This window comes from Sturnira hondurensis, unplaced genomic scaffold (assembly GCF_014824575.4).
Source record: "Sturnira hondurensis isolate 20B ecotype Veracruz unplaced genomic scaffold, ASM1482457v3 Scaffold0006849, whole genome shotgun sequence".
In the NCBI taxonomy this organism is placed as follows: domain Eukaryota; kingdom Metazoa; phylum Chordata; class Mammalia; order Chiroptera; family Phyllostomidae; genus Sturnira; species Sturnira hondurensis.
In genome coordinates, this window is record NW_028079480.1 from 2,646,536 (window position 1) to 2,658,725 (window position 12,190).

Here is a 12,190-nt window from a genome sequence, read left to right on the forward strand (position 1 = left end):
AAAGTCTCTCCTGCTTTCCAGGCCACTCGGCCAAAGGGAGCACGCCAAAGCCGCGTGGGCCTCTTCTACCAAAGCCGCACTCCACCAAAAGCGCGTCTTTCTTCTTCACCTGGCCGCAGGGATCTCCATTCTGGCAAAGCTGCGTGGTCTTCCCTTTCACCTGGCCAAGAGGGGGTCTGCACTCTGCTGAAACCGCATGGCTCTCCCTCCTAATGGCTACAGGGGTCTACATCTTTCCAAAACAGCGTGGCTCTCCCCCTCACCTGGCCAAGAGGGGGTCTTCACTCTGCTAAAGCCACATGGCTCTCAAGCAGGCACTCTCTCCGAGAAGCAGCCCCAGTTCCAGCCTGGTTAGCAGCCACTCACTTCTCCCTGGCCCAAAACTTGGCCACAGCTATTTAACATATCTATGAAACCAGTTAAAGGTTATAGATATGTTAAATGACCATTCCAGAGGTTAGCTGCAAAACTGTTGCTATGCAAAACAGCTCTCAATGGCCCTGCTCCATTCGTCCCTTCCCCCAACTGACACCTTGGGGGGGGGGTGAGGATATCTTAATATTTCCTCCAATATTCCTGTACACTTTGAGTTCTGGACACCATTCCAAATCTTTTCTAGGCCCCCCCTTGGCTGCACCCTGTATCAAGAGGACCGGGGCGTCTGGAGTAGAAAGGTGTTAAAAAGCACGGGGTCGTCCCTACCACCAAGCAGCCCAGATTGGGGCCGTGATTTAACTAAGCACCAAGGGCAACATTTTTGGAGAAAAAAATCCCATACCCAGTATCATCTGGTGTGACCAGAAAGCTGTCCAAAGGGTCTGAACCCAGACTCGTCGCAGTAACCCTGTGGGGGGATATTACTGTTTGTTCCCACTCTCAGCCTCCTGACGAGATGCCCGCTTCCTGGGCCCCGTGGTGGGTGGTGGCGCTCGTACAGGCTTCCTGTTCTCCTCTAGGACCGTATTTCTCAAAACGAAGCTCAGAAACTCTCTGGTTCTGATTCAGTAGAGGTGCTTGTTTAAAGCATCAGTTCCCCACCTCGGCTGCAGACTGAGTGGCAGGCGTGTGTGGGGACTGGGTTCGAACACTAACGTTTGGGGACTGCTGCTGTGATCCCACAAACACCGTGGCATTACCAGTTAAAACCACAGGAATGTAAACGTTACCTGCTTACTGCCCACATAGGAAAGAAAATATAGCTTCTTTATTTTCTTGAGCTAAATTGAATTTCCTCTAATAAGCACTCAAAGAACATTTACTATTATTATTGTTATTGCTGCGCTGGAGCTGAAGAACCTCCAGCCACCCACTCAACGAGGGCCTCCTACAGGGTGGGAGAAGAGGTCATGAGGAGACTCATCCAGGGACAAAATTTCAGCGTCTTCCTATTTAAATGATATATTTTGGGTAATTCCTACTCTGGAGTAAACTTTCAAGGATTTCCCTGGTTTCCCCCTCCCCCTGCACTTTCCTGGGACAGAGGCTGAGTATGATGGGTGTGTTGGGGTTGGGAGGGCGCAGAGCGTGGCAAAGGAGCTTATGTGACCTCTTGGCGGCCAGGAGAGGGGACTGTCATCTGAGGCCATCCTGGCCCATATCGGGGAGTGGTGGGTCTGTCCGGTCCTTGGGGTTCCTGGCCCAAGAGGCGCCCACCAAGGGGCATCTGGTCATCCCTGGTGCCCCAGCACGCAGTGCGGGCACCTGCTGGTGAACCCGTGCCCTTGAGCATTTGGCTGTGGGTATAAGTCCTGCTCCGTGGCCTTTTCACCCTGACCTCAGGGCTCTGCTGGTCCCTGGGCTCCCTCTGCACCTCTGCATCCTCCCTCAGCGTGTGGGGGCACCTGGAGCCCCAGGACGCCAGGTGTGGGAGCACTCCTGGGCCCACATCTCTGGCCATTGCCCTCTACCCACACTGTCTGTTTGCCCCTGTGTGTGGTGGTTGAGGCAGCTTCTCCCAGACACGCTGCCTCACTGGGCTCTGCCTTGTGGAGTTGGCTCAGACCCTGACATGCTCAGTCACCCTCACACGACACCCCCATCCCCTCTCCTGTCCTCTGACAGGGGCTTCCTTCTACTTCCCCTTCTGTCTGATGGGGACCCCCCAGGTCATATCCACTTACCCTCCTTCCTTCTCTCAGGCCATAATGCCAGATGGATTGAAAATTCACCAGTTTAATGTTTTCAGGTATTCCCGTCATTTCCAAAGCAAGAAGACGTGGTTAATGGGCAGATGGTTGGGAAGTAATCTGACCTTGCTTTGGGCATTGAACTTATACGAGTAGAATTTGGAACTCATTCTCCTTTCATTAATTTATCAGTAAGTATTCCCTGAACATGTTCTAGATGCCAGGCACTGTCCTGGGCCCTAAGTGGCCACAGTGAACAAAGGAGACAAAATCTTTGCCCTCATCAGTAGGCCTCCTGGCGGCGTCTGGGGTCCTCGTTCTTTGGTGGCCTCCCTGCCGGGGCGGCCATTCAACCTGGGTTTTTTTGTGCACAGTTTTGTGCACGTTTTCGCTCTTGTTTTGAGAGTAGTGTGGTGCTTGTCTCCCCCAGAGTTCAGAGCTAATGGCCTGCCCTCATTTCCTGATGTGACCTCAGTCTGTTGGACAGAGTGACCGCCCCTGCAGGGTCATGCATACTCCTTTCTGGTAGGCATGTAAATAACCCTTAAAGAAGGGCCTAGAAGCTCTGGCGGGTCTCAGATTGAGCCCTGGCATGGAGAGACCCAGGGCAGAGGACAGTCCTGGTGGCCTCCAGCACTTCCCCAGGCAATTTACTCAACAAATATTTCCGGTCTGCTTCCCTTTGCCACACTGTGGGATTAGGACAGCAATAGGCCAGGGAAATGCAGTCCGTGCCTTCCTAAAGTGCAGAGATAGAAGTTAACCTTGAGGATTAGTTGTCTTCCATTGTGATGATACTGCAGGACCGTCAAGTCGAATGGCTGTATTTTTAGAGCCTTGGGTCTCAGGACAGCTCAGGTGTGACAGAAACACCTGTAGCCCCTTGGAAACCTGAGGAACAATGGCACCCTCCGGGCCATTCAGGAGGGACCAGAAAAGAGCTGTCTTTGAAAAGACAGGAGGCGCAGGTTTTCTCTGGCTGAGGGGGGGCTGTGTCAGAAATGGGCTTCCTCCAGAACTCCATGGATGTGGCCTTTGAACCCCTGCGGTGCAGGCGGAGCCCACCCTCTCAGCGTGTGAGCCTGCCCAGAGGCTCTGGTGGCATCTCTGACATCGCTCAGGTCGAAGGCAGAGCCCTTCCTGTGTGCTCGGCTCAGCAAAGGCTTCTTCCTTCCGCAGTCTGCCATTTACTGTGCCTTCTGCCCAGAGGAGGAGCCACAAAGCCACAGTAGGTATGAGTTGACATGAAGTTGTGGCCTCTGGGGAATCTCAGGGTGACACCACCTGAGCGTGTCACTCCAAGCAGGCTCCCAAAGATAGGTCCTCAAGGACACAGACCAAGAAGGCTGACTACCGTTACCTAGAGACAACACCTTCCATAAAATGATTCCTCAGCAATGCCCTGGCCCCTGGAAGCTCCTCAGCGTCAGAGCTTCAACAAGGCTGAGCAATTTGTTCAGCCTTGCCACACACTTTCTCGAATTCCCCTACAGTGCATTGGTTGAGATCCCTGAAAGGATCTGTTAGGAAGAGTATGTTGTGACAGGGTTCTGGGGTGCTGGCTCCCCTCCATTGCCTCGAGCTCCTTTAGAATGTCAAAAGCCAGTTTCTGTCCCCTTTATTACAGTTTTCACCCCTGGCTCCTGGGTGCGTGTGCAAGACTCTGGTCTGGTAGTTCAGACCGGTGTGTGAGCAGAATTATCCTGGACTTGAGTCTTGGCCTTGCCACACACTTCTAAGTGGCGTGGAACAAATCGCTCAGCCTCCCTACACAGTATATTGATATCTACGGAATGGGTCATGGGTAAGACTCTAGATGACTTCCTGATTCTGGACCTCTGTCCTGGGGTGCCTGTGCCCCTGGTTGAAGCCTGTAGCTCTGATGCTGAGGAGCTTCCAGGGCCCAGGGCATTGCTGAGTAATCATTTTATGGAAAGCATTGTCTCTAGGTAACGGCAGTCAGCCTTCTTGGTCTGTGTCCTTGAGGACCTATGTTTGGGATCCAGAGACAGGATCCGTGGGACAGAAGGGCAGAGTGTGGGAGCCCCTGGGACCACAGCATAGGAGACTAAGTTGGATGCAGCGGGGGGGGGGGNGGCGGCGGTTGGCAGAGGGGAGCTCTCTGGCTCCTGAGATAGGGCAGAGTCCGGTGGCAGGCCATGTGGTCTTCCAGTGAGTGCTCCCAGAGGAGGGCCAAGCCAGCGCCCTCCTCTGGCTGCTGTGGGTAAGGGCAGCCTTGTGTTGGGTGCTACATAAGTCAGTGACCCCCATGGGGATCTCTTGGCCTCACTGACACCTTTAACATAGGCTACCATCAAGGATCTCTATGTCTAGAGGGTGCAGCTCAGCTGAATGGTGCCAGGTGCCAACCTCATGCTAATAAACCCTTATATTATCTCAGCTGATGCTCACAGTAACTTTGTGGGGGAAGATATCATTGTTTCTTCCCATTTGAAGGATGAGGGAGGTTAAGAGAAGCACAGAGAGGTTAAGTTCATTGTCAAGGGTACACAGGCACAACAGACCACAGACCACAAGCCCTGGGTACAGGGTACACAGGGTACACAGACCATAAGCCCTGGTCTATGTAATCCAGCACTTAACCATGAGGAATACACAGCATCTCACGTGACAACTTTCCTTAGTGTATATTAAATAGGATTTCCTATATGAAACATGTGGGTGTATAACCGGACCCTGTCCCTGAGGCATTTAGAATCTGGCAGAACTTGGGAAGCTAAGGAAGACAGTTTGGGGGACTGGAAAGAGCCCTGGTTGGGATTCTGCCTCTGCCACTTGCTGGCTATGTGACCTGAGCTAGTCATTCTCTTCTCTGAGTCTCAGTTTCTTTATCTGTAAAATGGGAATGATAAATGTGAAAGAAGTGATGCAGATGGGAAGCCCATTATTAATTGTCTAGCGGTGTAGAAAATATTATCCAGCTTTGTATGATCCTCTTCCCCACCCTGGCACTTAGTGGCCTCGGTAAATTTGTGTTAGATGAATATACGGGCACAGTTTAGCCCCATCATCTGGTTGATGTTGTCTGGTTGAGATTGTGCTAAAAAAGGCAGAGAAAGGAAGAAGTGTTTCAGGGCTGGGAGGGAGAGCTTCATGGGGGAGGCATGGGAGCTGGTGACGGGAGCTGAGCTGAGCATTGCAGGGCGGGGTCTTCAGGGTGAGGAGAGAGTAGGGTAGGGAGCCACAGGGACCAAGAGGAACCTAGTGAGGATGAGAGCGGCACCACTATTCACTGAATGCTTACTGCGGGCCAGACTGTCTCAAACGCTTCACGTACTTGTCATGTGTAATTCTCACCAATTCTGTAAGGCATCTGGTACTTCTGTTTCCAGATGGAAAAACTGAAGCTCAGAGAGATCAAGCGATTTGCCCGAGGTCATGCAGCTATTAAATGGCAACAATGGGATTCGAACTCATGATGTCTCCAGCTTAAAAAGCACATGCTTGTAATCAACTTACTCCTCCAGGTGAACAATGCGAAGCTTGTAGGCAGGAAGTGCCCTCAAGGGATTAATCAGCGAGGGACTCCTGCCTTTTGAGGTCACTGGGACCCCTGAGTGCTGGGCACCCAGGGACTCAGCAGCAGGTGGAGACGACAGGTACTGGGCACCCAGGGACTCAACAGCAAGCCCTTGGGACAGTGCAAGGGCAGTTTCTCAGCAGCCCCTTGACTAGGGAGGTGGCTGCCGAAGGGGAGTCCTATGCTGCTTGGCCCTGACCTCTGTCACTGCTGGGTTTTCACACTGGTATGAGCAGGCGCACTGGCCTCTTACCAAGGGACACACCATTCAGAGAGTTTAAGGGAATGAAGCTCCAGATGCTAAAGCTTCTGTATGAAATTCTGGAATAAAGCTAATCTATTAGCATTGCTGAAGGATGCCCTGGTCCCAGTGGCCTTTCCCCCATGTCACAGAGGAGAGGCTCGCCTGCCACCCATGCCGAATCCCACTGAGTTCGCCACCCCGGCTGTGTCGAAACCCTGTGAACACCGGCGGGAGCAGGAGCAACAGCTGGTTGCAGAGCAGCCTTCTTTGCTGACGAGTCAGGGCATCTTAGACCTGGGGTTCTGCGGTTTTCCGTCTGTATGAATTTCTGTCATGGGAATGCTGGGTGCACAGGGGCACGTTTTGAATTCAGAACAACAGAAGTAGGACAAGTCAATGACCGTGATTCTTTTAGTGTAATTGGACTTTCTCTGGACTTCTAAATTTAAGATACACAAATTAGGCCCAAGATAAACATTTTCCTTGCTTTCTTTCAGATTTTAGCACATGTGATTTAATAAGATAGATACATACATTTTACCAGATCACATAATGGAACATTTATTCCAGTCCTCCAGTCCTCATCGTATAGACTATTGACTATTTTCTATTTCTTATGAACAAAATGTCACTTATCATAATGCCCTGGAGGACCATCTATGTTGTAGGAAATGGTGAGATTTCATTGTTTTTGTTTTATGGCCAAACAATATTTCATTGTATATACGTACCATGGGTTCTTTAGCCATTCACTCATCAATGAACATTAAGGTTGTTTCCATATCTTGGCTATTGTAAATAATGCTGCAATGAACATGGGAATGCATATATTTTTTCAAATTAGGATTTTTGTGTTTGGGGGGTAAATCTTCAGAAATAGAATTGCTGGATCATATGGTAAATCTACTTTCAATTTTTTGAGGAACCTCCATACCATTTTCCACAGTGGCTGCACCAGTCTGCATTCCCACCAACAGGGTACAAGAGTTTCCTTTTCTCCACGTCTTTGCCGGCCCTTGTTATTTCCGGTCTTTTTGATAAGTGGCGTTCCGGCAGGTGTGAGGTGATTATCTCCCTGTGGTTCTGATTTGCTTTTTCCTGGTGATGCCTTTTTCATCCTTTCAAGTACCTACTGGTGTCTCTGTGTCTTCTTTGAAAAAAATCTATTCAGATCTCCTGGCTATTTTTAATCTGATTGTTTGTTTTTTTGCTTTTTGCTATTAAGTTGTATGAGTTATTTATATATTTTGGATGTCATCCCCTTATCAAATAGGTGGTTTGCAAATATTTTTTCTCATTAAGTTGTCTTTTCATTTTGTTGGTAGTTTCCTTCTCTGGGCAAAAGCTTTGTAGTTTGATGGACTCCTGCATATTTGTTTTACATCTGGTGTCGGATTCAAAATATCATTGTCAAGACCAATGTCGGGGAGCTTACTGCCTATGTTTTCTTCTAGGGTTTTTTTGGTTTCAGGTCTTATGTTCAAATCTTTAATTCATTTTGAGTTAATTTTTGTGTATGGTATAAGGTAACAATCCAGTTTCATTCTTTTGCATGTGGCTGTCTGGTTTTCCTAACACCATTTGTTGAAGAGACTGTCCTTTTCCCATTTTATGCTTTTGGCTCTTTTGTTATAAATTAATTTCTGGGCTCTCTATTCTGTTCTATTGATGCATATGTCTGTTTTTATGCTGATATCATACTGTTTTAATTAGTATAACTTTGTAATATAGTTTGAAATCAATGAGTGTGATGTCTCCATGCCCAATTCTTTTTAAAAACCTCTTTCTTGTAGTATCTTGTCAAACCAGCAAGGGTAACTAAGGCATGCAATTAACATTCTGACTTCCGCTCTCCTTGCTTAAAGGTATAAGCTCATTTAGTTCATCATCTACCTTCCAAGTTAATGCAGGTGGGATTATTGTATTACTAAATACTTTACCACTGCATGATATAGGTCACTTCCTTCTAGCATTTAGTAACAGTTTCCCTGACACCCACCAGGTGGCCCAAAGACAATGTATTTTTGTTACAGTTGTATACCACTTTTGATAGCAATTTCTGTATTAGTCAGGATAAAGAGTTTATGCCCCAGTAACAAATAGCCCCAACTCTCAGACACTTATAATAAATAACAGTTTTTGTTTTCCTCGTTCATGCTACATATCTATCCTAATTCGCCATCTCTCTGCTTCGTATCGTCTCTACTCCAGAACCCAGGGTGGTAGAGTCGCCCCCGTCTGGAACATTGCTCGTCTTCTGAAGAAGGGCAAAGAGGACGTGGAGAATCAAACACTGGCTCTTAAAGCTTCTTCCCAAGCTTAGGTAGTCAGAGCAGGAAAGTGGCTCATCCTGACATCAGTGGGGCAGGGAAATAGAACCTTCCCTCAGGGAGGGACAGGAAGTATTGTAAACAGTGGTGTCATTTATCACATTATGATTTTTCATTTACATCCTGGGGACTCTGGGAAAGAGAGAAACAGCTGTTTTTATTATGGTGGTTTTGCCCAGAGCTGCCTACAGCTAGAGAAAGACAGGATGACCTTTCAAAGACAGGGTGACCTTTCAAAATACCTTGCAGACCTAGGCCTTTGATCTTTATGCCGGTTGGCCCAAGCCCTGTAGCTTTAATGCACAAGAACTATCTGTCCTTCCTTTTTCTCTGCCAGCCCTATGTCAGGATGACCCAGTGCCCTCTGGGGCATTAGTAAAGCCATTTCTTGACCTCCAGCTTAAATTGATCCATTTAAATTTCTTCTTCCCAGCTGTCTTTTGGGGAGACATTGCCTTAGATGAAGAAGACCTGAAGTTATTTCATATTGACAAGACCCAAGACTGGATCAAGCAGTCGGTGGCGGAAACAGGGCATCAAACAGGTAAGTATTGCATCCTCTTCCCCCCGGCTCCAGGCGGAGAGGTCAGGGGCTCCCTCAGGGGTAGACACAGACCTCAAGTCATGCGCGTTTGACCCGTCGGTCCAGTGCCCGCCTGTCTGTGGAAAACCAGAGGCTGTGGAGCTGGACCCTCCAAGCGCGCTGACCCTTCTAAGGGTCAAATCTCTTTTGCCTGTTTATCTGAGGCATCAGGTTTGAACTCAGCGGGTTCAGACTTGAGCTCAGCGAGGTTCTCAGGACTCTGGTCTCGGGGTCCCGTACTTCCCACCTGGAGAGGGTTCTGGAGGAGATGCATTAAGGGCATGTCTGATGATGATGCTAATAATGATTGGCACTGGCAATATCCATTTTGGGGGTATCCTGCACTTGTGTGGCTGACAACATGGGTGGGCCTTCCAACTTTGATTACCTCGGGGTCAATAGTAATGGAACTGATTTCTCAAGTGCTCCCCCTGTTCCTGCCCATTGAGCTCAGACACCCTGCTCCGTGGACTGGCCTTTTTAGAAGCAGCCTGGGGGGCTGTGCTGGGGAACTGGGGGGTTGGGGTGGCTGACGACGGCTTGTTCCTTGGTGGCTAAAACTCATGTATGCCTGATGCTACACAGTCTCTGGTGCCTGAGACCCTCTTCCTACCCTTTTCTCTTTTTCTTGGGGCTTTTAAAAAATTACTGTAGTAAGGATATCATGTGAGATCTACCCTCTTAACAAAATTTTAAGGGTACGAAAAGTATTAGAAGCTACAGACACAATGTGGTACAGCACATCTCCAGGACTTTTCATCCTGTGTACCTGGTATGAATATACCCTTTTCTGATCACCTGTCATGGGCCAAGTGCAGTTCTGGATGAAGAGAAGTAAGGTATGACCTCTGCCTTCAGAGTGACCTTTCATGCCAGGCAGACAGAGGTCAGACCTGGACAAGCTCTCTAACAACTACAAGATTCAGTTTACCTGTCTGTAAATTGGGGATGATACCAACACTCACTCCCCAAGGGGTTGGTAGGGTTGACTCCAAGGGTGGTGGGGCCGGGCACATACATGCTCCCGGGCAGTGGCAGACACTATCACCACGCCCAGTCCAGTGGAACGAAGCCAAAATGTAAATAGCTAAGCTGTAATTCCTCCTGGCAAGTGCTGCAATGAACCAAGAGCAGTGAGAAGCGGGGAGAGCAAGTGGAGAAGCCTACCTAGGTGAGCCAAGGCATCATGGGAATGGGCACTCTTCAGTCATGTCTTGAAGGGTGAGTAGGAGTTCCTTTGGTGAACAATCAGGAAAAGGCATTTCAGGCAGAGGGGAAGCTACATGTAAAGCTAGGGTATGAGGGGGCCTGTCTTTATTCAGGGGGCAGAGGAGAAGTGTGGTCGCTGGAGGGTGGCTCTTTGAGTGGGTTGTGGCGGAGGCGTTTACCCAAGAAGGTTGGCTGGGGCAGATGGTAAGGGCAGCCATTGGAGGGGGAGGTGGGACTGTGCCCACAGTGGGGGTAATGCCCAGGAAGGTCAATGCCTATTAAGTTAATGAGCCTGAACTCTCCCCTGTGGGCTGGAAGGGTCCCGCCCACGGCTTCTGAACTGAAGTGGGATGTGACCTGCTCACCTTTCACTTGACATGACTCTGGTCAAGTCCTCCCTCCCCCTGCTCTTCCCAGTCCACCAGCTGCCCTGGGGATGCTGCTGGGTCCTGGCTGGCAGCGTGGGCTGTCTCCCCACACTACTTGCTCATAACAATGGTCAGGGAGGGTTGTCAGGTAGCCCCTTCCCCTGCTGCTGATGTACTTGGTGGCACCCAGAATATTCCTCATGGCTTGAGTGCCTTGCAAGGCTCTGAGGTTCCAATTCACCGATTGGAATTGGATCACCAATAAAGTGAATCACCAATAAAGCTGATTCACCAATTCTTCATTCCATCATTTCCTGGCACAAAAGGCCCTGCAATCTGTTATGCACTTGGGAGGGGAGGAGGAGAATATGCTGTATTCAGATTTTTGGGTGTGGTCTCCATTCATTTATCAATCCTTCATTCACTGAAACCTCTATTGAGTGTCTACTTTGTGCCAGGTCTTGTGTTAAATCCTGAGAAGGTTTGAAATGAGGTTTCTCTTCTTAAGGATCCACCAGCTAGTGGAGGAGATAGGTGCAGAAACCCAAAAGAGTGCTGAAGAGTTAGAGGCAGTGCGGGGGGGAGAAATCCCATGAAGCACTGGGGCAGGGGGACACCCAGGCCTGGGGTCATTACTGAGTGGGGTGGAGGGGGGGGAGGCAGAAAGGCTTCCCAGAGGAACGGGTCCTGGGGAGAGTGAAGAGTTTGCCAGGCTGGGGAGTAAGGAGTCGGAGCGCAGGGAAGGGCACTCCAGAGGGAGGGCTTTTTCTGGGGGTGGGAGGGGGATGCTGGGAAATGGGACAGCAGGTCACCACTGAGACCTGTGATTATGTGGCCTGCTTCTTGTCCAGTGATTACTTCTCTCTTTCTGTGGAGGGGGGAATGTGCCCAGAGTGCGGGGGCTACTTGCATGGCCCATGAGGCCTGAGAGCAGCTACAGGGACAAGGCCAAGTCCTGAGTTCCTAGCTGGCCACAGGGTTGGGGGCGGTGGGGAAGAGCAAGAGGGCAAAGGTTGCCGTGAGGTCAGGGCAACCCATGGCAGTGGCTGGGAGGAGGGAGGAGCGGTTCGGCCTTTTCGAGCTCCTCTCTGGTGTCTGTTTCTATGATTGTCACTCCTTAGGATTTGGGGGACCTCATGTGTGGTTTGAAAAGGTTATTCAAATTTTAAGTGGGGTTTGAGAAACCAAATTAGTTTCACACCAATATACACAAGCTTAACTGAGCTCTAACAAAGGGAAGCGTCTTTCATAGCCCTGCCCCTCCAGCTAATCACAGACTTGCCCAGGTTCCTGCCTGGAGGCCCAGAGAAGTTGACCTGATTGTAGTCTTTATGTGGTTAAAATTATTTTTAACTTTTTTTGCATTATTACTTACAAATAGTGAACTTCACATACATCCATGTAAGCGCCACCCAGACCAGGGGTGAGGTGCATTTCTAGAACCCCAGAGACTCCCTCGCGCCCCCTCCCATCGGCACCTGTCCTGCAGTCCCGCTCATCTGCACCGCAGACCTATTTACCTGCATAGAGGACTCACGCAGTGTGTGTTGCCACTGCCTGTCTCCACTGGGCCTTACACTGTGACGTCCCCCACGTTGCTGAGTGAAGCAGTCATTGGTTCTCTCTCTCGTTGTTGTGTGGCGTGCCACTGTGTGAATGCAGCCGAGTGTGTTCGTCCTTCTGTTCCCAGACATTTGGCAGTTCACATTTTTGGCTATGATAGCTACAGCTGCTACTGGCATTTCTGTACGTATCTTTGGGTGGACACAAGCCCTCGTTTCCGCTGGGT

General features: G+C 49.7%; 1 protein-coding gene across 1 annotated transcript in view; it reads left to right on the forward strand.

Annotated features, from left to right (window-relative positions):
• Positions 1–12,190, forward strand: part of TLL2 (tolloid like 2) — a 126,258-nt gene that overhangs the window by 20,932 nt on the left and 93,136 nt on the right. The window contains exon 2 of the mRNA XM_037050909.1: positions 8,675–8,785. Within this exon, the coding sequence (XP_036906804.1) occupies positions 8,675–8,785 (111 nt within the window). The remainder of the gene's footprint in view (positions 1–8,674; positions 8,786–12,190) is intronic.